Source organism: Ambystoma mexicanum, chromosome 2q, assembly GCF_040938575.1.
Source record: "Ambystoma mexicanum isolate Mex_15411 chromosome 2q, UKY_AmexF1_1, whole genome shotgun sequence".
Taxonomy (NCBI): Eukaryota; Metazoa; Chordata; class Amphibia; order Caudata; family Ambystomatidae; genus Ambystoma; species Ambystoma mexicanum.
This window is the reverse complement of record NC_090924.1, coordinates 83928239-83955291: the sequence shown is the minus strand read 5'-3', so window position 1 is coordinate 83955291 and position 27053 is coordinate 83928239. Positions and strand designations below refer to the sequence as shown.

The 27053-nt window shown below is 49.4% G+C and overlaps 1 protein-coding gene across 5 annotated transcripts in view; it reads left to right on the top strand.

The window, feature by feature from the left end:
• The window catches only part of ASB8 (ankyrin repeat and SOCS box containing 8), a 386620-nt gene that overhangs the window by 344856 nt on the left and 14711 nt on the right, over positions 1–27053 (top strand). For all 5 annotated transcript variants that reach the window (XM_069646913.1, XM_069646911.1, XM_069646912.1 and 2 more), the window contains one exon: positions 9510–9614. In XM_069646913.1, the coding sequence (XP_069503014.1) occupies positions 9528–9614 (87 nt within the window). In that variant the 5' untranslated portion in view covers positions 9510–9527. The remainder of the gene's footprint in view (positions 1–9509; positions 9615–27053) is intronic.

Genomic DNA, 27053 nt, shown 5'->3' with positions numbered 1-27053 from the left:
GGCAGAGGGTGTCCAAATGTGGACGGCCAACTACCCACATCGGCCCAGCAACAGACATACCTGGCCTGGAATGTGGACTGGGACCATAAAGCCTTAGGATCCAGTTCTAGCCAGTTCAGATTCATAGAGCACTATCAGAAGTCCTTTTAACGTACACCCACAAAAGTGTATGACTAAATATGGTCATTCGGACCTGAAACAATAAGATGGGTCAAAAAGCAGGAGGCATAAAGAATAGGGCTTGCACCATGAGGAGCAGGTTTTTGAGAATATGGAACTCAAAAGGGCATTATTGCAGTGAAATCACGAGTGCACAGTAGTTCATTGCCACCAGCCTGTTGTATGCACATCAAAAAGAGTAACAAAAGTTACTTACAGGAAAAAGAAATGGACACCTTTTTTCAAGGATCATTTCAGTGAAGCTGTGAGGAAGAGGAGGGGATCTAGGACGTGAGTAGCCCTTGTTGTATATTATTGTTGTTGTATTGTTTATTTATAGAGTGCACCTGGCCGTTTAGCAACTGGGCGCTTGCAAAAAATAAAATCTTAAGTTACAGGTACATAAATATGTTACATTTCTTATGTTACATGATCATATATCAAGCATTTCTTATGTTACAATGTCAGACGACTTACATGTAGGATATGTTAGTTTCAAGTATTTTACAATAAATGTACAGAGTATTAGGTACAGTTGAGGCATTTAGCAGTCGTTGGTGTGAAGCCAGAGTTTGATGTTAGCTTTGAACACATGGAAGGAAGGGCTAGCTCTGAGTGCATCTGGGATGGAGTTCCAGAGATGAGCTGCTAGGACTGGGAAGCTGGACCCACCAGTTCTTTTCAGTTTAAAGTTGGGGATTTTGATGCTGTTTGAGAGGGCCTTTCTGGTGGGTCGTTCAGAAGTGTACTTTGTGAATTCTTCTGTGAGGTATGCAGGTGCTTTGTTGTTCAGACAATTGTGTGTAATGTTCACAGTTTTAAATTTGATACGGTCATTGATGGCCAGCCAGTTGATGGCTCTTCTATGGACAGATATGTGTTGCCCTTTGGGAATACCTATGGCTGTTCTAAGGGCATTGTTCTGCAGGGTTTGGAGTTTGTTGATGTTATGTTTACTGGTGCCTAGGTACAGTGCATTGCAGTAATCTAATTTGGAGAGGATGAGGGCTCGCGCTATGGTGGTATAGCTGTCTGTGAATAGGTATGGTTTACAGGCGTGAATATGTTTGCAGGTGTAACTGGTTGCTGAGGCTGTCGCATTTACTTGCTTGTCGAGGGTGAGAGCTGAGTCTCTAAGTAGAATCCCAAGGTTTTAACTTCCTTGGCTGCCTTGATTTTGATGCCATCAATCGTGATGGAATTTGTTACGTTTACTGGTAGACCCGATGATTAAGAGCTCGGTCTTGTTGTCGTTAAGATATAGGCCATGTGTGGCCATCCAGGTTTGGATGATTTGGTAGATTTTATTTATGAGGCTGGTGTCCTTTTCATAGTTACCCTGGATTGGGATAAGAATCTGGGTATCATCAGCGTAGTTGGTATATGAGACCCCTAGTTTGTCCAATATATCAAAGAGAGGCTTTGTAAAAATATTGTACTAAGTGGGGGAAACACATAACCCTTGAGGGACTCCACAGGTGATGGGGACTGTATCCGCTGCTGCTGTAGGTGAGAAGACTCTTATGGTTCTCTGGTCCAAGAATGAGTTTATCCATGCCGTGGCTTTTGTGGAGAAGTTGGCCGCCGATTTGAGGTGATTACAGAGTACCTTGCGATCTACCAGGTCGAAGGCAGCTGGTAGGTCTAGGAATAGGAGAATAGAGATGTTTCCTCTATCTTTGCGCTCGTCTAGTTGGTTTTTAAGATCAAGGAGAGCCGTTTCGGTTCCATGTCTCAGTCTAAATCCTGATTGTCTTGTCCCTAGTAGATTGCTGATTTCCAGATAAGATTGGATCTGTAGATATGCAGCTTTATCTAAGATTTTGAGGAGGAACGGGACAGTTGTTATGGGCCTATAGTTCGTTGGGACATTGGGGTCCAGGTTTGCTTTTTTAGGAGAGGTAATATCCAGTCATCTTTAAGGTTGGTTGGCATGGAGCATGATTTGAATGATGAGTTGATAAATTATGCGACGAAGGGTGCTAGTTTATGTTCAGCCCCTTTAATAATTGGGGCTGGACAGGTGTCACCAAGGCATCGAGACGGTTTAAGAGACATGATGATGATCTTAGTTTCCGCAATAGAAATGGCTCTAAAACTAAATTGGTTAGGGGGTTTAGTTTGGTTTGCGGCAAGTTCCCTACAGGATGGTTTCTTGCGTGGAGAGGGCAGTGTTGTGGAGGGCCGATTTTTTGGCTAATATTTTGTCTTGTAACATTGTGATTTTGTTGCATAAGGCCTTTTGAATGTTTGTGCACCAGGCTTTGTCTTTGGTACAAGAGTCTATGGGTGCAATTGGTGATTCTAATTCTCTCAGGATGGAGAAGATTTCCCTGGTATTCAAATTCGCTTCTTTGATTCTGTCATTAAAGGTCTCTTTTTTAGCCTGAATGATTTGTTTTTTGTAGCTGTTAGTAAGGGCAGTGAGGAGGTTTTTGTTATGGGGAGAAGGGTTTTTTCTCCAGCAGGCTTTTGCATGTCGTTTCTCTTTGCGTAGGGCTTTTAGCGTGGGAGTGAACCAGGTGTTAATATGGGCAATAGGTTTAGATCTGGTGAGTTTTAGCGGCGCAATGGCGTCAATCGCCAAGTTGATGGTATTATTGTACAGGTCAGCTAGATCATTAGGGTTAGAGATCAGGCTAGAGTGATTAGTGATAGGTTGGATCAGGGGGAGAAGATTCGAGAGTTATATTTTTTTTGCAGCGGGTGAGGGCAGGAGGAGCATGAGGTTTAGTAGATTTAGGTTGGGTGAGGTCTGAAATGGTCAATGAAATCAGATTGTAATCAGTCCATATGCAAGGTTCAATTGCCGTTATGAGGGAAACGCAGTTGATGTCTGCGACCCAGTCCAATGTGCGGCCTTTAGAGTGCGTGGGGCCGTTATTCCGTATAGTGAGGCCTGCTTCCACAATAGTGTTGGCTATGGTGGAGGCATTGGAGTCTTTTAGGTCCTTATCGCCCAAGTTAAAATCGCCTAGTAAAATGATTTGTGTTCCCAGTTTGGCATTAGTGTTTAAGAGGGTGGTTAAGTCTTCTTCAAAGGTGCCTAGTGGACCAGGGGGTCTGTAGATGAGGTGTACCGTGATAGTACGTGAGGCCGAGATTTCTAGTTTTAGGAAGAGTAGTTCACCTGATGGCATAGTAATGCTGTCTATTTCTTTGATGGTGAGGTTGGCTCTGCAGATTGTATATTTAATCTTTCTTTTGGGCATTTTTGGTGCTACAAGCGCGCTCCCCGGCCCCTGCAAGCCAGCTCCAACCCTCACCCCATCTCATTGGTGTTCCACTCGTCATGCGACCCGGAAGACCAAGAGGACACGGCGATGGAGAGCAAAATCATCAATTTCCCTGAAGATGCGAGGAAGAAGGGAAGATCTAGGGCATGAGTAGCCCTTGCTGGATAGTTAATCTTTGGGGCATTTTTGGTGCTACAAGCACCCTCATCGCGCTCCCAGGCCCCTGCTGGCCAGCTCCATGCCCACCCTTTCCCACTGTCTGCCCTTGCTGCATCCTATTGGTGTTCCCATGGTCACACCACCCGGAACACCATATTTGAAGCTCTCCCCCAGGGCAGCCTTGCCCATGCAGCTGGCCAAGGGCAAAGTCTGAGGGTGCCTTCCTTAGGGCACCTTCCGTCCCTGTTTGCCCGGAGCCTAGCCCTTAGACGCCATGTGCTCACCAACAGCTACATCCAGGTAAGGGACGTCTTCCTTTATATCTCGCAACTGATGTGTTTTACCACACTTGCATTTTGCTTCCCAGAGTTTTCCAATTATTGGTTTGCCACTGTGAATTTCACCAATGTTGTATTTTGCCCCACTTGCATTTTGCTTCCCAGATTGTTCCAATTATAGGGGTGCCACTGAGAATCTCTCCACTGTTGTATTTTGCTACACTTGCAATTTGCTTTGCAATTTGCTTCCCAGAGTGCTCTGAATTTGGGTTTGTTACTTTAAATCTCACCACAGTTATATTTTGCCACAATTGTATTACCCTTCCAAGAGTGAACCTTATAATATTGCTACCCAGAGAGTTCCTAATGTAGGTCTACTACTTTGGCCTCGCCCCTGGGGTGTTTTGCTACACTTGCAATCTACCTCCTGAGTATTCCCAGTTTAGGTGCTACTTTGATTCCTGCCACGGTTAGATTTTGCCACACTGTGTTTTGCTTCCCAGAGTTTGCCAAATATAGGCCTGCTGCTTTGAATCCCGCCACTGTTGTATTTTGCCACATTTGCATTTTGCTTCCCAGCGTGTTCACGGTCACGTTTTGCAAGACCTACATTTTTCGTCCCAACTATTCCTAATTTTGGTTCGGTACTTTGAATCTCGCCACTGCAACATTCTGCCACACTTCCATTTTTGCCTCCCGGAATCTTACCGACATAAGTCTGCCATGTTTTATAACTTCTCTGTGATAGTTTGGCACACTTTAATTTTGCCTCGTCGAGGCAATGCAGGGTTTAGGCTTCTGCAGCACCCATCTAGAACCAAGTAAAGCTGCCTTGACCTAATTGCTCCACCTCCTAGCACCTCAAATAAGTTACTCCGACCCTCCAACGAATCTAGCTCCTCCACACTCGCAACCTCTCACTATGGCTAACGGCTCAAAATTGGAGGTTTTAACTGGTTCACCAGAGAGGCCCCCATTCACCCGGTCCAACACCATCCTTTCATGTCACCACCCCCCTCCCAACCTAGCAATCATGAGAAGCAATGACAAACCCACTTCCTACTGAGACAGCCCTCCCCTGAGCACCCCCTCGTTCATCCCCCCTCGCTCACATAGGTTCTCTTTCCAGCTCTCTTCCACCCACCAGACCTACCCTACTTTTGATCTTTCCACCCAACTAGCTTCACCTGCCCACCAGCACCTCAACCATCCCTTTCAGATCCCTGCTTTGCATTTCTAAGCACCTTACATGCAATCCTTGCATCCAACCCCCTTGCCCCGCTCTTCTGCTTGGCTGATTCTCCAACCCTTACCTACATTCCCCCAGCTCCCTCAAAATACCTAAAGAATAGACGGCTCGCCTTCCGCACCATTCTTATAAAGCAAAACTCCCCCTACCTACCGCCCAGACATAAAAATAACTCGCGCACCTACACCCTTAACTGCTCCCCTACACTACCTAACCCAGTGACATTGCTGCTTAACCTGCTAAATGACCCCCAAGGCCCACACGCCATGCACTCCTGCCATGCTCCTCTAGGAGACTGTCACCAGATTACCCCCTTCCACCTTCAATAACCTATGTGGCCCCTGCACCTGGCACACTAATCCACACCCTCCCCTGCATACACTCCAATCCCTTGTAGCCACATTACCATTGGACATCCCAAACTCCTCCACTGTACCAGCCATCACCACACATCCAACAACAATGCATAGGTCTGTCTCCTCATCCTCCACCAGAAACCAACTGCCTCCCCCTATGAACGCCCTTCCCATACACACATCTCGGAATCTGCACCAAGTTCAACCTCCCGCCCCCTCTTCCTCACCTCAAGCCAACTGCACCTTCCAGCCCTCTCTTCCATTACTGCATCGGCATCATCCTCTCCCGCCTCTGCATTGAGCCAATCGCTTCCCTTGATGGCCACCCCTTCTCCTCTTCCAGTGCCCACCCTGAATCTAACCCCCTCGACTTCAAACAAAGGTCTAAACGGTCATCTGAATTGCATTCTCATCAATGCCAGATCAGTCGCAAGAAGAATCAGCACAATATATGTGACTTAATCTCATTGCAATGCCCCGACATAGACTTAGACTTCATCACTGAAACCTGGTTCCCCCAAGACTTCCGTCCGACTTCATATGAAGCCTTAGCCTGCAGTCCATGTAGTGGGGTGATGGGGCTTGGGTGTTGCTGTTTGGAGATGGGTAGTTGGCTGTCTTACCTAGTTAGTTGAAGTTGACAGAGCTATTCATCAACATAAGCACCACAGGATGTCTACTAAAATAACTGAATAGGACACAGGATTCAAGAGTAATGAGACACTTGTTTGTTGTTTAGCAAGTTATTGTGCAGGTAGACTGTGGTGTACATTAAATACATCCGGCATGCAATAGGCGTCCTTTTTAGGAAATTGAGTATTTCAAGTAAGCTACCTGTGTGTTTCTGCACACCTTTTATAAGCATTACTGCATGGACTCTGCGCCTGATGTTGGGAGTGGTTCAAACATCAGTTGTAGGTATCGTCCAGCCAAGGCTATTTAAAACCCATCACTTACTATACCTGCTTGGTTCATGGAACTGCAAACTGTTTAACTCTAAGAATAAGCTCATGCCAAGGAAGATGAAGTTAATTCCCTGTAACCTTGGCAAGGTGGTGATTTGTTGAACACACTATCGTTTGACGGCATCTTGAGGATTGAACAGAGGGTGCATGTAAAGGTGTTTTATAATGTTGGGTCCAGGACAAGAAACCTAACTACCTTTTGTGCTTCTGCTGTACCTGAAGGACTCTCAGGAGATTAAGTGCCATTGAGCAAGTGAGATGGGTAGCAGGGCAGCAGTTTGCATTTAGGAAAGATTTGACCCTTTTCATGAAACGCGTGTTGGGATAGGCAGTGACCTTAAAGAATACACATTCCTTGACGGGAAGCCAGTGCAAGGTCCAGGGAATAAGGCGTGCTTTTAGAACGAGCAGTGCTGCAGCATTCTGATTAGGTAGAGATGTCGCATTCCAAACGTGAAGATGTGTAGCGGTGGATTTTAGTTTTTCAGTGTGGGTGTCTCACTATAGTATTTAATGTCTACCACCCTGTCTCCTTCCCCCACCACCTCCACCCCTCCCTCTCCACCCCTGAGAGTATTGAAGGACTGATTAATCAGTTGAAACTGACTTTGCATAACTATGACCCAATTCTAGCTTATTTGGCTAAGAAGCATGGCCATGTGCTTAGTGTACCCATGCAGAATTCTGTGAACAATTCTTTAGCACAGGGTTATGTCCCAGTTGAATAAAAACATTAATTTCTAACCCCATTGTTAAAAAAAGCCTTCTCTTGACCATAATGTTTTGGCAAATAACTGGCATATTGCGGGCCTCTTGTGGCCTGCAAAGATTCTGGAGAAGGTGGTTCCCTCCGAACTACAGACCTTTTTGGAGGAAAATGATATTTTAGACTGCTATCAATCCGGATTTAGGGAAGGCCATGGGACCGAGACTGCCTTACTTACTGTCTGGGATGATATTCTAGAGACGGCTGACAAAGGTGACATCAGCATGCTAGTCATGCTTGATTTGTCGGCTGCCTTTGATACAGTTGATTTTGACATACTTTTAACCAGACTTTCCTCTTTGGCACGGACGTCGGATTTAGCTAGCAACTGGTCTAGATCCTTCTTGTCTGATCGTGTGCAACAAGTTAAGGCAGGCTCATATCTGTCTGAATCCTTGCCCATTAGTTGCGGAGTTCTGCAGGGTTCGTCCCCGATATTGTTTAATTTGTATACACTACCATAACTGAATATTTTTACGCAGTTTCATTTGTGTTATCATTCCTATGCAAGCAAATATACGCAACGGTAGAAATTGAGCACTTAGTGAAATGTGCCGAAAAAATTCTAATCTGCATGCAAGACATTATGCTCCAATTAAAGCCATCCAAAACTGAGATCATTGTATTTGGTCCCAAGAAGAAACTGAGCAATGAACTGCATTCAATACCCTGCCCGACCTTGTTTGGACAAATCACAGACTACACGCAGATAGTAAAAAATCTTGGTGTCATTTGGCAATCCAACATGAAGGGTAATTTATAGGTAAATCAGATAATAAAATCCTGTTACTATCAGATGAAGCTGTTAAAAACACTGCTTCCACTGATTGCTGAGAGGGATCGCCCTATGGTGGTGGACTCCCTCATGAATACTAAATTGGACTACTGTACTGCCTTGTTGATTGGCCTACCCAAACACCAACTCCAACGCTGCCGGTCATACAGAATTCTGCAGTACGTCTGATTTTCTCATTGTCTCGTAAAGACTCAATATCAGGTTTTCGGAGGAGCCTTCACTGGCTCCCAATTCAGGAACGAATACAGTTTAAACTGTTATGTCTGGTTTTGAAATGTATTCATGATCTTGCTCCTGCTTATTTAGTGTTGAAGATAAGAAAGTATAAACCACCTCGTTTTCTGCGCTCAGTGGGAAAATGTTTGTTGGTGGTTCCCTCTTCCAGAACCACCACTTCGGGTGACAGACGTTTTTCTGTTGCAGGTCCCCGAGCCTGGAATTCTTTGCCTGTTTGTGTAGTATTCTGATTGGCTTCTAAGTTTACCATTATTTTTTAACATCTGCGCCTAGATACAGCTTGCTGCCAGGTTCTCTTGGCAAATGCGCTTTTATAAATGTTAAATCAATCAATCCTCTCAACTATTCAGAATGGAGCAAGAGCCAGCATTCCTCTGCCTTCTTCAAAAGAATCCAAAGTGGTCCTTGTTTAGAGCAAGAGGAGGTGATTATTGGACACATTTGATTTCATTAGCACTTGGAAGTTTAGAGTTAAATACTTTGTGGCAGCGTCATACTGACATTTCAAGATGTGCTCAACCTAAAGCTACTGTGGAGATATCCATGCTGAAGAACTCCTGTTATAGACAAATACGATTTTCAAAATGTGCTTTATTGTATTGAAACGTATTCATGTGCAACAGAAGTTGCCAGACAACTATGCATGATGCGCCACAATCACTTGCACATTAAAACTGATTAGTGATTTTCTGTGGTGTCTTAAAGAACTACGAATGATAAAGTAAATCACATCACATCACATCTACTCCCTACTTACACACATGTTGGTTGTACATACTTGCCGGCGAGAAGTAGACCAGGCGAAGTCTTCATCTTCTGAAGAGGACTGGAAGTATTGATTCGCTTGCATCATTTTATTCAAATGAGCACTGACTAGGTTATTTAACAAGGATCGGTTTTCACATTTTATCGCAAACCTTTTTGCACACATTTTGCAGAGATGGTAAAGAATGATATACTATAATCATGAATAAAATGCGTTACCTCATTTATCGAGATGTGTTATTGGATTTAAAGTTGATGAATGTATAAGGCATGCTGTAAAGTACTACTGGAATTCTCATACAACACCAGATTGTTTGTTAGCAGCCCAATACATTCAGGAGTCAAAGATGAACAGAGTTTTTACACAGCATTGTAGTCCTATCTTGGCAGGTTGCTTAGTTGCTTAGTTGGAGGTAACTCGATAAGAAGCCATGTGAATGGGAAATTGGAAGTGGCACATATGTAAGGAAACATAGAACCTCTTCTCTGAAATTCTTCACTATCGATGGGCTAAGCTGATATTGATTTTTTTTTTTCCTTCAGGGGGCAGATGTGAACTGCATGCACGGTACCTTGAAGCCCTTGCACTGTGCCTGTATGGTTGCAGACGCAGACTGCTTAGAGCTGCTGCTAGAAAAAGGTGCTGAGGTAAGAGTGCCGGAAATGCAAGGATTGACAACACCCACCATTTCTGTTATAATATGGGTGGGTTTATTTCTTTGATTATCCGTAAAGTGCTGCATGTTCCTGGGTTAAATCAACATGTGTATGTATCGACTGTAAATCACAGCTTACTAAAATATTTGTTTTATTATGATGAATTTCCTTCATTTCCTTTTTCGTTTTGGCTGTTGGCTGATGCTTAAGCGCCACCTATAACCTAAACTATTGCATGAGAGTAAAGCAAGGAGGGAGATGGGCTATGAGGAGGATTTATTTGGTTGTTTAGCCACCTGACTGGCCATGGCTGTGTTCGTCCCTATGGCCCGCTCACTTCCTGCCCAAAAGATCCTCCTGAGATCTTTTTTTTTTTTTAATATAGTTTTATTGTCATTTTTAGGTTATTGCATCAAACCAGTCATTTCAACCATGTGCATTTCCTAGAAGAACATTTTAACAATGACCCTTTCTCTCCCGCCACAAATCCCCTCCATAGCCGATGATCGAACGTTAATTTCAGATTTGTCTTGCAGGCCCACAGAGAGCGTTTTCAGACACAGACTGTCGAATGGTCTTGTACACACATTGTCTTGGGCTCCATTTGGTGGTACCCCATTAGGGAGATCACGTGCTACTTGATTAGTGTCTGCGGTGTTCCATGTACATCATGCCCTGATGCCTGGGCAGTTCCACGGGCTTAGGTTTCTCCCTTCAGGTCGGGCGCTCATACTTTTCGAAAAAGGGGAGCCAGAGTTACTCAATATTGGATCTAGATTTGTCAAGGACGTGTTAGAAACTCCATGTCATATATCGCCTGAACCTTGGTGACCCATTCCTTCTCTTTGGTCATGTGTGGGTTCTTCCATTTTTGGGCCAAGCAGCACCTGGCCGCCAATAGCATGACCTGTAGCATGTGGACCTGGGTGTCCTCATGATCATCTCCAACCTCAATCCCAAAGAGGAGCAACCAGGGTCACAGGGGTCTACAAACTCCGTCCACCCCCTTGATCCAAAATGGGACCTTCCCCCAATATGACTGTACCCTTGGACATGTCCACTACATGTGTATGTAGTCGCCTTTTGTTTTGCTGCATTTCCAGCAGTGGGGGTCGTAGCCCGGGCTCATTCTGGAAATCCTTTGTGGAGGGTAATGCCACCTGTGTAGAACTTTTAGTGCTTGATGTCTATACTGAGGGGAGGTCGTTGAGCGGTGGGCTCGGATGCACATCTTCGTCCACCTTTTGTCGTCTATCACCTCTCCCAGATCTTTCTCCCATTGTGACCGTGCTGGTGGGGGTCCCTTGGTATAGTGAAAAAGAGGAGTTTGTATAAACGGGATACGACCCTCCTGGAACCCTGGGTAGAGATGATCATTTTCTCAAAGTCTGTTAGGTCCCTCCTGAGGGTGTCGCCCATGAGGGCTCAGAGAGAACTCCCTTGAGTTGGAGGTAGCAGAATGGTGACAGTTTGCCCAACCCCAGGGCCTCCTCAAGGTCTAGAAGGGGCATGAAGGACCCCCCCACCCACAGGTGACGCGCCCTGACGAGGCCCGCCTCATACCACCGCTGGTAGGCGGCTGGTTCCGCCACTTTGTCTAGGAACGGCGGGGCTCAAATGCAACTCAACGGGGATGGCCAGGTTGTGAGCCATCTATAGTAACTTCCTTCCAGACTGACCATTGGACTCCCTGAACCGCGTGGTCCAGAACCCGTCGGGGGACCCGTGCCCTTGGAACCCATAGCCATTCGTCGAGCGTAACCAAGTCGAGCAACTTATTGTCCAGGGCCACCCACTGCTTTTCTGTCCCAGGGTTAAAGTGTTCGACAAGGATCCTCAACTGGGCTGCCCTGTAGTATGTGTTGAGGTCTGGAAACCCCACCCCTCCATCTTCGTTGGGTCTTGTTAATACATCGTAGGAGATCCTATGTTTCTTTCCCGCCCAGAGAAACCTGAGCAAGGTGCGCTTTATTGAATTTAAAAAGGTCTTGGGTACCTGGGTGGGGAGCATCTGGAAGAGGAACCGGAACTTGGGGAGTACTACCATTTTGATCAGAATGAGTCGGGCCATCCAAGAAAACCCTGAGGCCGCCCACCTCTCTATGTCGCTCTTAACATCTGTCCATAGTGGGATAAAGTTACTAGAGAAGAGGTCAGTCGAGTTGGCTGTGATCTGGACTCCCAGTTGTCGGAACCCATCTCTCTGCAACTGGAAAGGGAGGTCCTCCACATATTTTGTCTCGTTTTCAGACAGGTGACCCCCTATAAAAGCCATCGACTTGCCGAGGTTAACCTTGTACCCTGAGATCCCCGTAGCGCGCCAAGCCCCGTAACACGAGGGGGATCATTTGTGATGGTTTGGTGACGTAAAGGAGAGCGTCATCGGCGAATAAACTAATCTTGCAGTGGGAGTCACCTATCCGAACTCAGCTGATAGCTTCATTGTTGCGCACAGAAATCGCCCAGGGTTCCATGACCAGGGCGTATATCTCTTTCTGCTCCTTGGTGTTGTGCTGGTGAGAGGCCCGCTGGAAAATAATTAACTCTGGTTCGATCTAGCTGCCCCCCCTGCCCCATTAGCCCTTCTTAATGTCTCCATTTTATCATTTACATTGGCCATTCATCCCCCACCCTTCCTGTCCCACTCCCTCCCCTGTTCCCTCCCCTTCTCCCCCAGCTTAAGGCGTTCGTCAAAGTCGCCCGACTAGCGTCGGGGTCAATCAACGAACCACCAAGGACTCTACCCCAGTCTAGTGCAAATGTTCGGGATACCCATTTCCTTTTTTGTGTGGGATGATCTCATATTAACCTTGGCCAAGGTGTCCAAGGCGGGATCTCACAACCAGGACCCCCTGTCTCAACCTGTGTTCTCAGACTCGGACCTCATGTGCGGGTCCGCTAAACAATTCAGTCAACATTTCAAAAAACAACAACCAGCTCTGAAACCTTGCGGGCCAAAATTGGCGCCCACGTGGCGCACAGCTGTAGTGCCTCTGGGCTCCGGCCCCTCCGCTCCACAGGCGTCTCCACCTAGTGTCCTCAATCACCAAAGAATTCTCATCCTCGTGCGGAGAGGTAGTACTGTTGTCACTTTGGGTGATCCTCAGAAGTTGATGATGGGTGTCTGTTTTTTTGGAACTTGCGAGCTCCCTTTACCTTAGCTTTTCCACTAAGCTTTCCCAGTCTGTCGGGGCCCCGCGCGGGATTCCGGGCTCCTTCTCCTTGCCGCTGGAATAGCCGGCGCGGTCACCCACCAAGTTGTCTGTGACCCGTTGAATGTCCTCTTCCGTCACCAGGTGGAGTCTCTCTCCTGACCATTCGAATGCTAGGTAAAAGGGGTGACCCCAGTGGTATCTGACCCCCTTTCCCTGTAGCCATTTGGTAAGGTTGCCACATTTCTTCCTCATTAGCAGGGCTGAGAGATCTTGGTAGATTGCCAACTTGGAGTCTCTGTATTGTATATTACCAAGTTTCCTCGCTTTCTCCATGATCTTGGCTTTGTCCTTGTAGTAATGTAGCCGGGCCAGCACCGAGCGTGGGCCTCGGCCCCCCCCCCAGCGCGATGCACCCTGTCGAACTTGATCTCGTTGTCGGCCTCTGCCCCCATGACAATCCTTATGATGTCGTGTACCTTGCCCTCTAGGCCTTGTGGGCTTTCCCCTTTAGATTATACTAGGCCAAAAATGCGTAGGTTGTTTCTCCTCTCCCTGTTTTCCATATCATCCACCTTGAGCCGGAGTTCCTCTTCCCAGCGTTGCTGGCGACGAACTGGTATTTAGAAAGGGCCTCTTTCCAGCTCATGGGGTGCCCGTTCTGGGCGGCTGCTCTTGATGGTCCCTGTCTAGTTTGTGGCCGAACTGGGGCTCCCTGGGGTGAGTTTGTAGGTGTTGGCTCCGAGGGAGAGTCAGGTCCGCTTGGGGCGGGTGGGTACACCTGTGGAGGTAGCCCCCAGGCGTCACTGCGAGGCCGTGCGGGGACAGCGGTGGCAGTGACGGTGTAGTTTGGACCCTCCAGGGTGTGGGGAAAGCGCCGGGCGGCTGCCCGTGGGTCCGGCGTGAAGGGTGTCTTTTGTGGTATTCCCCGGGGCCGGGTACTGTCCTCCCTGGGGGTCTAGCTCATGAGGAAGTGACCCTGAGGACCCGGCCCAAAGGGCCCCTCAGCTGGAATATGGAGCCTCCTGCGTCCCCCAGTCGGTAGGATCAAGGGCGCGCTCACGCGACGGCCCGGACCGGGGGGACATCGATGGAGAGGGAAGTGAGGCTTCCGCGGGGGTCTCGGCCGGGGTGTCTTCACAGCGTTGAGGGTCCGGTTTACTACCGCCCGTGTGCGTGTAATGTGGTGGAGCGCCTCAGGCCCTCCCAAGGTGGCCGGTGATCCGAGGCTCCAGGTGGCCCCTCGCAGTTCACTCTGCAGCGAGGAGGGGGGGCGCGCTCCCGCGTCGGCCTCACATTGCTTCTTTCAGCCTGGTCGTGGCGTCCAGGCAGGTTCCCCTTTGCGGCTGCTTCCGCGTGTGTGGCTTGTAGGTCCAAGCGTCTCTCGGAGGCGTCGGGATCCCGCGCCTCGGCATCACCGCCGGCGCCCGGTATCTCTCAATGCCGCCAGGTTGGGGTCTCCTCCTCACTTGGGCCGGGCTCCCGCCTCGGGACACCGACACGCTTGCTTTTATCCACGCAAGCCGCGGCTTCCGCTGAGTTCCTCCGATGTATAACTCGGAGTCGTCGGGGAGGGGCCGCAAGAATCTTTTGGGCGGCGTATCTCCTCACAGGAGTGTCGGTGAAACTCATAAGTTGGACCCTGGGGGGGGTCACGGTTTCCGACAGCGTTATCTGAGGGTCATGTGCAGGGTGGGACCCTAATTCCGTGACGTCTCCACCAGTTCCCCTGGCTGGGTGCGGAGCTCACAGTTCAGGCAGCCATCTTGCCTGCACCCCCTGGTGGCCTCCCCTCCTGAGATCTTTGAGCTTGCTTTGTCAAACAGTAACATCAAACTGTGCTCAAACTTCAAAGGTGTCTTCTGAGAGTTGATGTCTTAATTGAAGTTGTATATGCATAATTTCTGTAATAATGTCTTAACTGGTATAGTTACAGCCGCTTGATGTATAAAGAGTATGCATGTCCTTCACTGAAGTCCTATTAAAAACAAACATTGGCAAAGCCAACAGTTTTGGCTTGTGTGTAGGTATTGGAGAGACATTTGCAAGGCACTTCTTTTATATGCCCCATTTTGAGGTTTAGGAATTTGGCAGTCACTGCCGTAATGATACTATTCCATTCCTACACAAAATCTGAAACTGGTGACATTGCCAATGGTTCTATGAATGTTCCTTGCAGGCCATTTTCGCTGTAGCCCAGTTTCCCAGGTCTGGCCTTGGTGCTGGAGAAACACTTTGTGGGACCGCTGCACACCGGCCCCCTTTCCCATGCGAGGACACCCCTGCATCCCCAGACGTGCCCCACCCGCTTCCCCACCCAACTCCCCTATCTCAATGGGGGACAGCCCCACAACCCCTGCTCTCTTGGCCCCACTCCACCACCCTCCACACTCCCGAGCGTCCGTCCCCTTACATTATTCGGGCCACTTCTGTTGTCCTCGCCAATACTTGTTTTGTATTGTTGTGTCCTCCCATTGTGAATTGGTGGGGTATATAGTGCTCAGGGAGGGGAACGCCCCGACGTTTCCCTCTCATATCTTTCATTTCTATTCTTCACAAGCCCCTCTTCCCTGGTTTGCACATACAACACACTTCCTCTTTGGCTCCACCTCCCATAGATCAGTTCAGCACATATTTTTCGGTGCCAACTTTACCTTATTGGGAGGAGGAGGTGTGCACCACCTTTATTATATACTAATTCACTATAAAAAAAAGTGTCGGTACAGATCAGCATCCACAATTATAGTTTGTGGAAAAGAGACTGAGGACAGTAACTTACCTTGTCTACGACTGGCCGCATCGTGAGCCTGTTCAGCAGGTGAAACTACTTTGGCATTGCTGAGACAACATTTGATCAAGGGAATGTCCTTACCTTAGTAGTGACTCGAGCAGACTAGTTTACGTAGGTTTTGAACATAATACACAGAGTACGCCTGATTAAGGACTTCCCATCCGAAATGCATTGACCACGTTTTTCACGTCTCTTATGTGACCTTTCAAGATACATCTTGTAAAGAGTGACCATTAAATATGTTTTTTAAATAACTAGTTATACACTTTAACATGTTTAATGGTTGACTAAATTATGTGACTGCGATCACATCTGAGGGGGTGCTCCTCAGTCTCTAGTTTGTATCTTGTCATTGTCATAATAGGTCTATTTCCCTGTGCATGCAGGTGGAAAGCCATGCCTGTATGACGGGTCCCGAGACTCATTTATTTTGAGCTGCAGAAGCAGGGTTTCTCCAGTTGAAGCATGCTCTGCACGGCATTTGGGGTAGATTACTTTTCAGTGCAGTCTGCTACAACTTCCAAACTGGAAGTTTTCTCGGATTGTGCAAATTGTAAATAGACTGGGATTTTTAAATTGGTCAGTCGATATATCATACATCTGATTATGTAAATAAGAGGAGATATGCAAACAAACAAATACACTGCAATGAGTTATTGCTTTTCTTACGCCTATAAATACCATAATCACGTATTAGATCGCAAAAAAAGGTAAATGCATGTATTTATTTGCAGAAAAACAATTCTTCACCACTGTGGCTAATTTTGATGTTGCACTTATTTGAATGGTGGTTATAATCCATGCCATTCCTTTTAGAGTTCTACATGCCAGTTAATAAAGTTGGATATTCTACTTGGGGTTTGGCTTAATTTAGGAATTGCCGTGAATTAATGTAACTTAAACGTATTTAAAACTAATTTGAGTCAAGTCATAATTTAAACGTGCACATTTATTAATTTCTGTTTTTTATTTAAAAGCCAGCAAGCATTTGCTTTGCACATATGACACTTCCACACGAATATCTTAATTGTTATTTTACAAATTCAAAAATATTGTATTCAAAACTGGACATATTGAGTAACATTTGATGGTCATACACATACGTTTACAAAAAGAATTATAAGTATGTTGAGAAAATCCAAATTGTGAGAACAAATTTCAGAAAAGAGCAGCACAAAAAAGTATTTCAACAAAGCACTTGTTTTCAAGGAATGAATTGACATCCTATTTTTCTCTTGACAATAGACCGACCCTAGGTTTATGAGAGTCTTTATTTTTACTGCACTATTTTACTTATCATGAATAGACCTCTTTTCCTTGGTCTACTAGCAGTATATTCCTAGTTTAATCATCCAACTAGCCACCCAGTGTGTATAATCCTATTTTGACCATTCCAGTCTCTTCAGGGTTTGACAATCCCGGTAAACTTGCAGTTTAATAAGCTCAGCATAGTCCGTTTGCTAGGATATTCCCATTTTGCATATTTGGTAAATGTGCCAGTGCTTCTACCCGGGCATAGCCTGACTTTGCACCATTGAGAAAAGTGGCTAAACCTAGTGATTATAGTGACACTACGATCAGTGCAACTCTGAACACTGCTTAATGTTTGGAGGGACTCCTCTCAGCCCTGTGTTGAGGTAGTGAGGCTACCTCGCACATCTAAGGCAAGTGGTTTTCCTTCAACTTTCCATGGCTCCCCAGGTGGTAGCAGTGAGAGAGGCGTTACTGTCAACCCTTATAGTAGGGTGGTCTAAGACTGGGGTAATACGGCATAACTTTGAGTGAAGTGAGATCTACACACAAGTTAAACCGGTATAAATGAATGCTTGTGAAAAGTAAGTGAGATGTTTGTGCAGGTTACAAGTGAGTAAAACTGTTTCGGATAGCTTGTACTGTAGGAGCTTTCAGGGTGTACCCTTTATGGGAAGAATCACTTGTAAAATCGAAGAGCAACTGTGCCCTACAAACTCAAAATGTTTGATCGACTGTACTCTTGGAGTACCTTGGACCTGTATCCACTCAACTGGCAGTCAGTCTTTAATAAAAATCAATAGCGAGACGTGCTTGCTTCTAATTGGCTGAGCAGGGTGCTATTACTAATGCTGTACTGCCCCCAGTGTGTTAAACTCCCCTACCAAAGGTCCTCACTAGGGTCTTTTGACTGTCTTATCACCCCAAGCCTACCACGTTTGTTGTCAGGAAAGTGTAGTTCAGCTAGGAGGACTTGATGGCTGGCCGTCTCCACTCGACTTTATCCATTGAAGGGTGCTGACACCTCTATCCAAAATGTTGCATCTGCCCGTCCTTTCAGCCCCTTCTTCAACAAGTCCACTATCCTGCAGGGGCCCGCCACCTTCACGTTCACAAGTGGCGAGTCTCCAGTCTTGCCTGTAGAGTCTGGCTACCATTGAGCTGCAATACTGCTCCTCATTCGTCTTCCCCAGTGAAAGAGTTTGCATCTCCTCCAGTCTGCTACCTCACCCATTCATGGGCAAGACTAAACAAGGCACTAGCGTGCCCCCAAAGCCACAAAGGGGCATATCTCTGGGAGCTCATAAGGAAAGTGACTATTTTCTGCCTCGGCTAGCACTGGAGAGGTGGGTTCCTATTCAGTGTGAAGTGTGTATTCTATTGGCAATACGTTTGTAGGCGAGTGTTGTTTGAAATCAAGGAGTTGCTGGTGTGTAATTAGTAGGGTAAAGACCTCATTGGGTGGTTCAGCGTACCTGAGGGGTAGGCAGTGGAAGTGCAAATTGTTAGAGACATTATGGGGCTAAGGGAAATGTGACTGTCCTTTTAACGCATAGAAGAGACTATGCAGCAGTGAATGGATGTGATAAGAAAAGCTGGAAATTGCAGTTTTTTCACTGAGGAGAAGCTGCACTTTTCATTAAAAGAAAGGAGTCCGGCGGAGAGTCCAGTCTGCCTCCAGTCCCTAATTGTTTTTTGCTGGTGAGAGGAGCTGCACTACATGGGTTTTCCAGACCAGTCCTATTTTCATCTTCATTAACTGGTGCCTCATAAACCCCTCCGGCGCGAGGAGCGTAGTCCGGCGGAGAGACCAGTCTGCCTCCAGTCCGCCTCAGCCGTAGAAGCCGCAGACGTTTAAATAGGTAAGCTTCTGGCCATCTTTAACCGTGCCCAACCGTGCTGAAAGTCACAGCACAAAACGTCTATAAACTGTTGAGCACAATGGACCTAAACAACATAAGCAATGTAATTGCTTCTACCGCTCAGCACACCGAAGAGGGTGATAAAAGATGTCTACGTAGCTCTAAGCTACAGCAGGGCTTGGAAGAAGGGGTGACGGACCTGCAGCCTGCCAGAGATAGGCTTCAGTCGGCTCCCCCAAAACTTTGCCCAAAGCAAGTGACTCAACACTGAGGTCTTGCGCTCCAAAACAAACCACACACACAGTTGCAAGTTATGGTGCAGATAAACACCGCCTCAAATGACCTTAGCGAGACCCAGTTGAGGCTGACGCACACCGCGGAGGAGGGGAAAGAAGTAAACCCATCTTTGGCATCGGAGGTGGGCGAGCGGAGTTTGGCGGGAGGCGTGATCTCTCCGTTGACAGCCAGAGGGCTGACGCCAGGGACCGCGCCTCCGCCTGACCCGCTCGGACTCCCCCCCCCCCCCCCCCCCCCCCCCCCCCCCCCTCATGGACTATGCGGGACAGTTCCTGCAAATGAACAAACAGTTGCGGCAAACGGTGACGATTCGCAAGAAAGATCCTCCAAAATAAAAATGGGGGGAGCCGCCGCACTTATAGGTGGACTCCTTCAGGTTCATGCACAGCAGACTTTGGTTTCGCAGCCCCCGCCCCAACCCCCCCCGAGGCCTTTCCCCCGACCGTGAGCTCGCAAATTGGGCGGGTCTCTCGTCCGCAGGGAAGGGCGAGCGATCAGGGGGCTGCCTTCAGCAGGTGTGGAAACGGCTGTGTGGCAACTCCAGATGTGGCGATTGCACCTGTCCCTGAAGCAGGGAAATTCGACAAGGAAAACGGCGCAAAATAAAATACCAACTCCAGAACTTGGAGGTGGTGAGTGTAAAAGTCACAAAAGAAAATGAGCTCTGTAAGTGGTAAAAAGGATCAGATTAGAAAGGACAATAGACAATAATGACAGTTTATCGCCTGATAAAATGGTCCCAAGTGTGAGGGCACGGGAAGATTAAATTCTGCCCATAGGCGTCTGACAAAGCATAAAAAACTTCAAATGTCATCAATTAGAAACATTTTCCAAAAAGTGACACACCGGACTGCGGTAAATCCTGCACCAAAAAGTCAAGGGAAAAGGACCTATAAAAAGCTTGATGAGCTCTACGATGCTGAGATTTTGGAGGCTATAAAGGAACCATCTCCTGCACCAAAAATTCGGAAAACATGCTCTCTCTTCAAACGCGTCTGCGGCAAAGCAGAGTACACCCAGCTTACGGCCTGCGGGAGCAAGTGACTCGTCGGCAACAGGCTTAAATCCACCAGAACTGTTGCAAGAAGAGATATCCAATAGCAAAATGATGAGCTTAAAAGACGGAGGTTCCATAAACCCATCTGATGCAACCACAGATGTGGTGTCAGATAGGGAAAGCATGACCAATCCAACTCCTCTTCAAACAAAGACAGGTTCTAATAGCATGCAAAAGAAGCTGACAACCCCTCAAGGTAAACCATTGAACGACGGTCAATCAGTCACAATTCAGAACAATCAGAGGAAAACCGTGAAATGATGGTGCTTAATAGAAGGACTGTAAGAAATATTTTTAGCACTATCGCTATACTGAAACGGCTGAGAGCGGAAGATTACATCAGGGTGGAACCGTATCATAGAGGTCCAGTGGCAAAGGCGTACATCCACATAAAGGTGGGGGTTAGACCATACTCAATCAACAAGCCAGTAGAAGAGCAGCGACAGAGAGGCTTTTACTTATCGGCTGTACCGGACTCTAACCCCGAGAAAGATAAAAGAAAGGAGGTTTCAGAAAAGACTCCTTATAGAAAATCAAGGCATTTCACATCTGAAAATAGAGAGCAACACAGCTCTCAAGGATTGTCCTCTCATAGGACAAAGCAAGTTGAAAAAGACGTCCAGGAAAGGTGTTTTCCATTAGATTCGGGGAAACAAGTGAACAAAGAGAAGAGAGAAAAATACGATCGATTAAAGGGACATCCAATTCCATTGAAAACAACGGAAAAGACGTCAAAAAACGAGGAAGAAAGGGGAACATCTGTGTCTAGACTCTCTACACTACGCCCAAGTTTGACATCATCAGACAGAAATTTACATCAACAGCCTAAAACAGAAACGGCCCTTTCTCCAATGAAACAGTTATGGGCTTGGTTACCCAAAACACTGTCAGCATATGCTAAGAAATAGCAACCCGTAACCCACGGCATGGAGATTCAAGAAAAGGGGAGATCGAAGGAACTCGCGCAACCCCTGACCTCCGTGCTGATGGGTTCATGGAACCCGAGAGGCCATCAACATCTGCTGAAAAAGGGTGACGTTAACTTGGGAAATTTCAATGTTTTGACACTACAGGAAACATGGTTAGTGGAGAAACCGCATCTTGACGGCTTTGCTATTGAATTCTCCCCGGCCATAAAGGGAGCCTTGGGTCGTCCATCGGCGGGGATTCTGCTAGCGGTTCGATCAGGGTGTGGGGTCTGTAACCAGAAAATGGTGTCTGCCTCCTCTAGCCATCTGGCAGTATTGACAAACTGGACAATGCTTGGATCAATATACCAAAACTACAAAAAATCTACCTGTGGCCATAATCTCTGTGTATTGGAATCTGCGCAACACACCAGACAACGATTTTGTGAAGAAAATCAAAAAGGTATTTGATCATTTTCTGGTGGATCTAAAAGTGGATCATCTGATTATATGTGGCGATCTAAACGCCAGATGCTCGTCTACGGGGAAGACAGAACTCAAATCGGGGACCCCTGCAGAAAAAAGAGGGGCTATATGATTGGAGTTAATGGCTTCGTGTGGTTGCCACAACTTCGACAAGGCCTTCCCTGAGGCAAATCAACTACAAACCTGGGAAAGCGAAAACTGTGGCGCCACTATTGATTACATCTTTGCATCTGAGGAATATTCATGAGCATGTGAATCCATGCCAGACCCATGCTGGAGATATTCCCCGTCGTCAGGCTGGGAATCCTCGGTAAAGAAAAAACCAGTATCAGTTTCTGATCTGTCTTTCGTAGTAGTAACCAATCACTGATCTCTGCGTCATACTGACCACAGCCAATGACCGGCCCCTTACCCAAGCCCCGGCTCTGGCAGCCATTTTCAGATTTTTACCGCACGTTCAAGTGTTGGGATCCTCGTGCTATTGCTCTCGAGCGTTAGTGCTATTTTTTCACGTTTTTTCTTGAAAACCTTTGATTTTTCGGTCAAAAAGAGCCTCAAGCTCCACCGTTTCTTCATCCGATCAACGGGGACCCGTGTCGGATTCGTCTGCGCCCCTCAAGGGTGAAGATTTCGTCGAACCACGCTTTTGGAGGACTCCAGAAGTTTCTCAGGCCCATCTCGGACATGGCCCAGGAGAAGGGAAGCTCGACGCCCGGAAAGCTGTTCAGGGTCTGCCCTGTATCCCAGCTTCAGAATGTCTTTAAGGAGGACGAACACTCCTTTTGTCTTTACTGCCTACATGAGGACAAGACGCACGTGGAGAAGGACTGTGCGTTTTGCGGCAATATGTCGGAGCGGACCATGAAGGACCGCCATCAACGTCTCGCCAACTGGCTGGAAGGGAAGAGCCCGTCAGGCGAGAAGAAGTAATCCGAGCGGTCTTCTAAGACCTTTGAGGACGCCCTGGCGACGGGAGCCCAACACAAGGCCAAGCACCGCGAGTCCGCTGGCACCAGGAGCGCCGAACGGTCGGGCTCTACGGGCGCCAGGCAGGGCGCATCCTCCCCGGCACCATCAACCACGAGCCAACGCTCTGGTTCGGGTAAGAGGAAGGCCGAGCACCCGGCGAAGCTCCTGGAGAGGCCCCGGTCGAGCTCAAAGGCCCCATCGGAGGGAGAGCGAGGCAGTGTCCCTCCCCCCAAGGAGAAGGCGGTGAGCGCACCTAAGGTGGTGAAAGCCTTAATCCATCCGGCCAAGGCCTCTATCGAGATAGTCGCGGCGGCCCTGGCTCAGCCTGTGGAGGCTACACCGGTGGTGGCGACCTCGGGGCTCAGAGTCTCCCTGCCACCGTGGAGGGAGTCCTATTTTATGCCCATCGACAGGACCTCTGTGAAACCTCCGACGGAGAAGAGAAAGGGGGGGCAGGAGGTCGTCGTGGATTCGGCCTCAACCTCTGAGGAAGAGCTGATCGAAGTCATAAGCCACGGCGTTGGCGTGGAAGAAGACTAGCCCGTCGGGAGGGATCCCGACATAGGAGATGACGATAACGTCGAGGGTGCCGACGGGGCCCCTGACCGCCCGTCGGACTCCCCTCAACCAGCGCCGTAAGACAACTCGGCGGCCATTTTGTTGGCTATTCAGTCCTTATGCTCGGAGATAAGGACGAGACTGCCGTTACCACCAGCGGAGGAACCGCTCCCGACGGGGGACCGGGAGCCATGCCCTTCTGGGAGCCCTCCCCCTAAGAGAAGAAGGATTCATCCTCCACCTCCTTTTCAGCCATCGCGCCCTGTTCAGCCCTCCTCCCCGTCCACGACTCATGGGGATGATACAGGGACTGACACGGCCGCGACGGGTACGGACGACGAGGATCTGCCGTCGTCACCTCCCACCCGGGCTTCCCCGCCCGACGAAATTGGATCGTTTCACTCCATGATCGCCAGGGCATCCGAGCTCTTCCAGCTCCGCCCGGAAGAGAAGAAGGAGGAAGGTTTCCTTTATCAACGGCGCGAGGCCACGAGGAACGGTCCACTCCGTGCCTCTACTGGACGATATTTGGGATGAGGGCCTCGTCCTCCTCAAGAACCCATCCACGACGCCGGCTAGAAGGGATCGGTACGAGAAGAAGTATCAGGTCCCGGACGCGGCCCCCTTGTGCCTCTGGGCACAGCCGACCCCGGACTCTGTCGTCTCCGCGGCGGCCAGGAAGAAAGCGGGCGGGGGGTGCGGCCTCTACGTCGACTTCCCCGCCGGACGGCGAGGGAAAGAAATTGGATACGATGGGACGCAGGGTCATCTCGTCTGCAGCGACGACGATTAAGGCGGCCAACGCCTTGGCTATCGTAGCCCACTACGACAGGGAGCTGTGGTACAAACTGGCCCCCCTGCTGGACTTCCTACCGGACGACAAGAGGGCGGATGCCCTAGAGATCTTGCAGGAAGGAGAGGTGGCGTCGGACCACGCCATTACGATTGCGACGGACATCGCTGACACTGGATTTCGCCAGTTGGGCAACGGCGTGTGCCTTAGGCGGCGTGGATGGCTCAAGGCTACTGACTTCCGTCAAGACGTGCAGACCACAGTCTTGGACATGCCGTTCGATGGAAACAACCTGTTTGGGAAAACAGTGGACGATTCCCTTCAAGCCATCAAAGCAGACACGGAGACGGCCCGGGCTCTTGGGGTTCTCCAGCAACGGCGGCCGCCCTTTCGGAGCGGCGGAGGCAAACAGGGTGCCTCCAAAGGTTCCGGCGGCGGATTTTCCACCTACCGTCAAGCGGCCCGTTAGTCTTCGCAGGAAGCTTACAGGGGACGAGGCAAGTCAGGCCGACCCCGCCGTCGTCGCCAAGGAGGTCAAGGCGGCAAAGCCTCGTCGAAGCAGGACTGAACCGGCCGTGGGGTCGGGCCCCCACCGAAGCACCCCGGTAGGAGGCTGGCTGGCGAGCTTCGTCAGCGTGTGGGATTCCATCTCCACCGACCGTCGGGTGCTGGACGCCCTAGCCCAGGGTCACGCGCTCGAGTTTCAAAAAAGGTGCCTGCGCGTCCGTCCCCCCCTGTGGCCAGGAAAGAACATCACGTCCCTCAACTTCTCTTGGAGGTAAAGGCGATGCTCAGGAAGGGCGCCATCGAGCTCGTTCCAAAGAGGCTTCGGGGCTCCGGAGTTTACTCAAGATACTTCCTCGTGAAGAAGAAGACGGGAGGATGGCGTCCCATCCTGGACCTACGACGACTGAACAAATTCATCAAGGCACAGAAGTTCCGGATGGTCACCCTCCAACACGTCCTGGGTCAGCTGGAGGAGGGCGATTTCCTGTCGTTGTTGGATTTGGAGGATGCCTACTTCCATATTCCCATCCTAAAGGGACACCGAAAGTTTCTCAGGATCGTGGTCCAACGGCGTCCCGATCAGTTCAGAGCCCTTCCCTTCGGACTAAGGTCGGCACCCAGGGTGTTCACCAAGTGCCTCGCACCGGTGGCGGCCCAGCTGCGCCTAGAGGGGATCCACGTCTACCCCTACCTGGACGACTGGCTCATCCGAGCCAAGACGAGGGAGCTCGCCGTGGAGCACACGGCAAGGACCGTCCAACTTCTCATGGACCTGGGATTCTCCATAAACCACGCCAAGTCCCACCTGGTGCCCGCGCAAGACGCACTGTTTCTGGGAGCGAAGCTCGACACAGTGTCGCTTCTGGCCTCTCCGTCGGAGGAAAGGACGAGGGCCATTCTGGGAAAGGTGCAGCGGATGCTGGTTGCGGACGCGGCCAGAGTGAGGTCCATCAAGTCCCTCCTCGGAATGATGTCTTCTTGCATTTACCTCATCCCCCTGTGCAGGCTCCGGATGCGCCTGTTGCAGGAGTTCCTGGATGCGCGCTGGATCCAGACGACGGGCAGCTTCGAGGAGGGGATCACACTCGACGAGAGTTTCCGACGAGCGATCCGGTGGTGGGGCACCCGCGCACATCTGACGGCGGGCATAGACTTCCAGACCCCCGGCCACCAGGAGACAGTGACCACGGATGCCTCCCTGGAAGGGTGGGGAGCGCACACCGAAAATCTGCACACGAGAGGCCTTTGGCTCCCGACGGAGAAGTCCCTCCATATCAACGTCCTGGAGCTCCGTGCAGTGTTTTGGGCCCTCAGGTCCTTCCTTCCGTCCCTCAAGGGCAAGGTGGTGAGGATCTTCACCGACAACACCACCACCATGTTCTACATCAGGAAACAGGGCGGAACCAGGTCCCCAGCCCTGTCCAGGGAGGCGCAGGATCTGTGGCATTGGGCCGTCGCCCAAAGGATGTTTCTGGTGCCGTTTCATCTGGCAGGGATAAAAAACACCATCGCCGACTCACTCAGCAGGGAGCTGCGCTTGTGCCACGAGTGGGAACTACGACAGGATCTAGTGGACCGCCTTTTCTGACGGTGGGCACACCCCAGATCGATCTGTTCGCGACGGCGACAAACTCCAAGTGCCGGAGTTTCGCCAGCAGGTTTCCCCAGCCGAGGAGCATGGGCGATGCTTTCTCGTTCCCCTGGGAGGGCCTGTTTCTATACGCGTTCCCTCCATTGCCATTGCTGATCCGGCTCATCAACCAGCTCAAGAGGTCACGGTGCAGGATGATCCTCGTCGCACCTGCGTGGCCGAGGCAGATATGGTTCCCGGACCTTCTGGACTTGTCAGCGTCCCTGTCAATCAAGCTGCCAGTGGACGCGGATCTTCTCTCCAGGGAAGGAGGCGCCATCCTCCATCACGATCCGAAGTCGCTGAACTTGCAGGCCTGGCTCCTGAAGGGTTAGAGTTTGAAGGATACGACATACCGACCGACTGCAGAGAGGTTCTTGCAAAGGCCAGGGCGTCCTCAACTCTTAAATGCTACGGACACAAATGGAAGAGGTTCTCTGTCTGGTGCCACGCACAAAAGATTAACCCTCTGCGGATTACGACTCCCCAAGTACTGCCGTACCTTCTGACGCTGGCCAAAGCTGGACTGGCGCACGCGTCTATCAACATTCATCTTGCTTCGATCTCCCGATACACCAGCACCACGGGACGGACGTCTTTGTGGTCTCATCGTCTGGTGAAAGAGTTCATGAAGGGACTGTTCAGATCGTTCCCGCCGGTGAAGGCTCCGGCCCCGGCGTGGGAGCTCAACGTGGTGCTGACCAAGCTCATGGGACCTCCGTTCGAGCCTCTGCACTCGGCTCCGTTGAAGTTCTTGTCGTGGAAAACAGCGTTTCTTGTGGCCATCACCTCCGCACGACGGGTGGGAGAGATCCAGGCCCTTTCCTGCAAGGCCCCGTACTTGACTTTTCACGACACGAGGGTAGTGCTCAGGACGCACCCCTCCTTCATGCCCAAGGTGCCGTCGGACTTCCACCTCAACGAACTCTTGGTGTTGCCTGTTTTCTTCCCGTCGCCTTCGTCGCCGGCTGAAAGGACTTTACACTCGCTGGATGTGGTTAGAGCGCTGAAGTTCTACGTGGACCGCACAAAGGGTTTTCGGAAGACGTCACAACTCTTTGTGAACTTTGGACCTGTCAATCGGGGGAAGGCTCTCTCGAAGGCTTCCATTTCCAGATGGCTCTCCGGCTGTATCATGTACTGTCATCGGTTGGCAAACCGACCCCTGC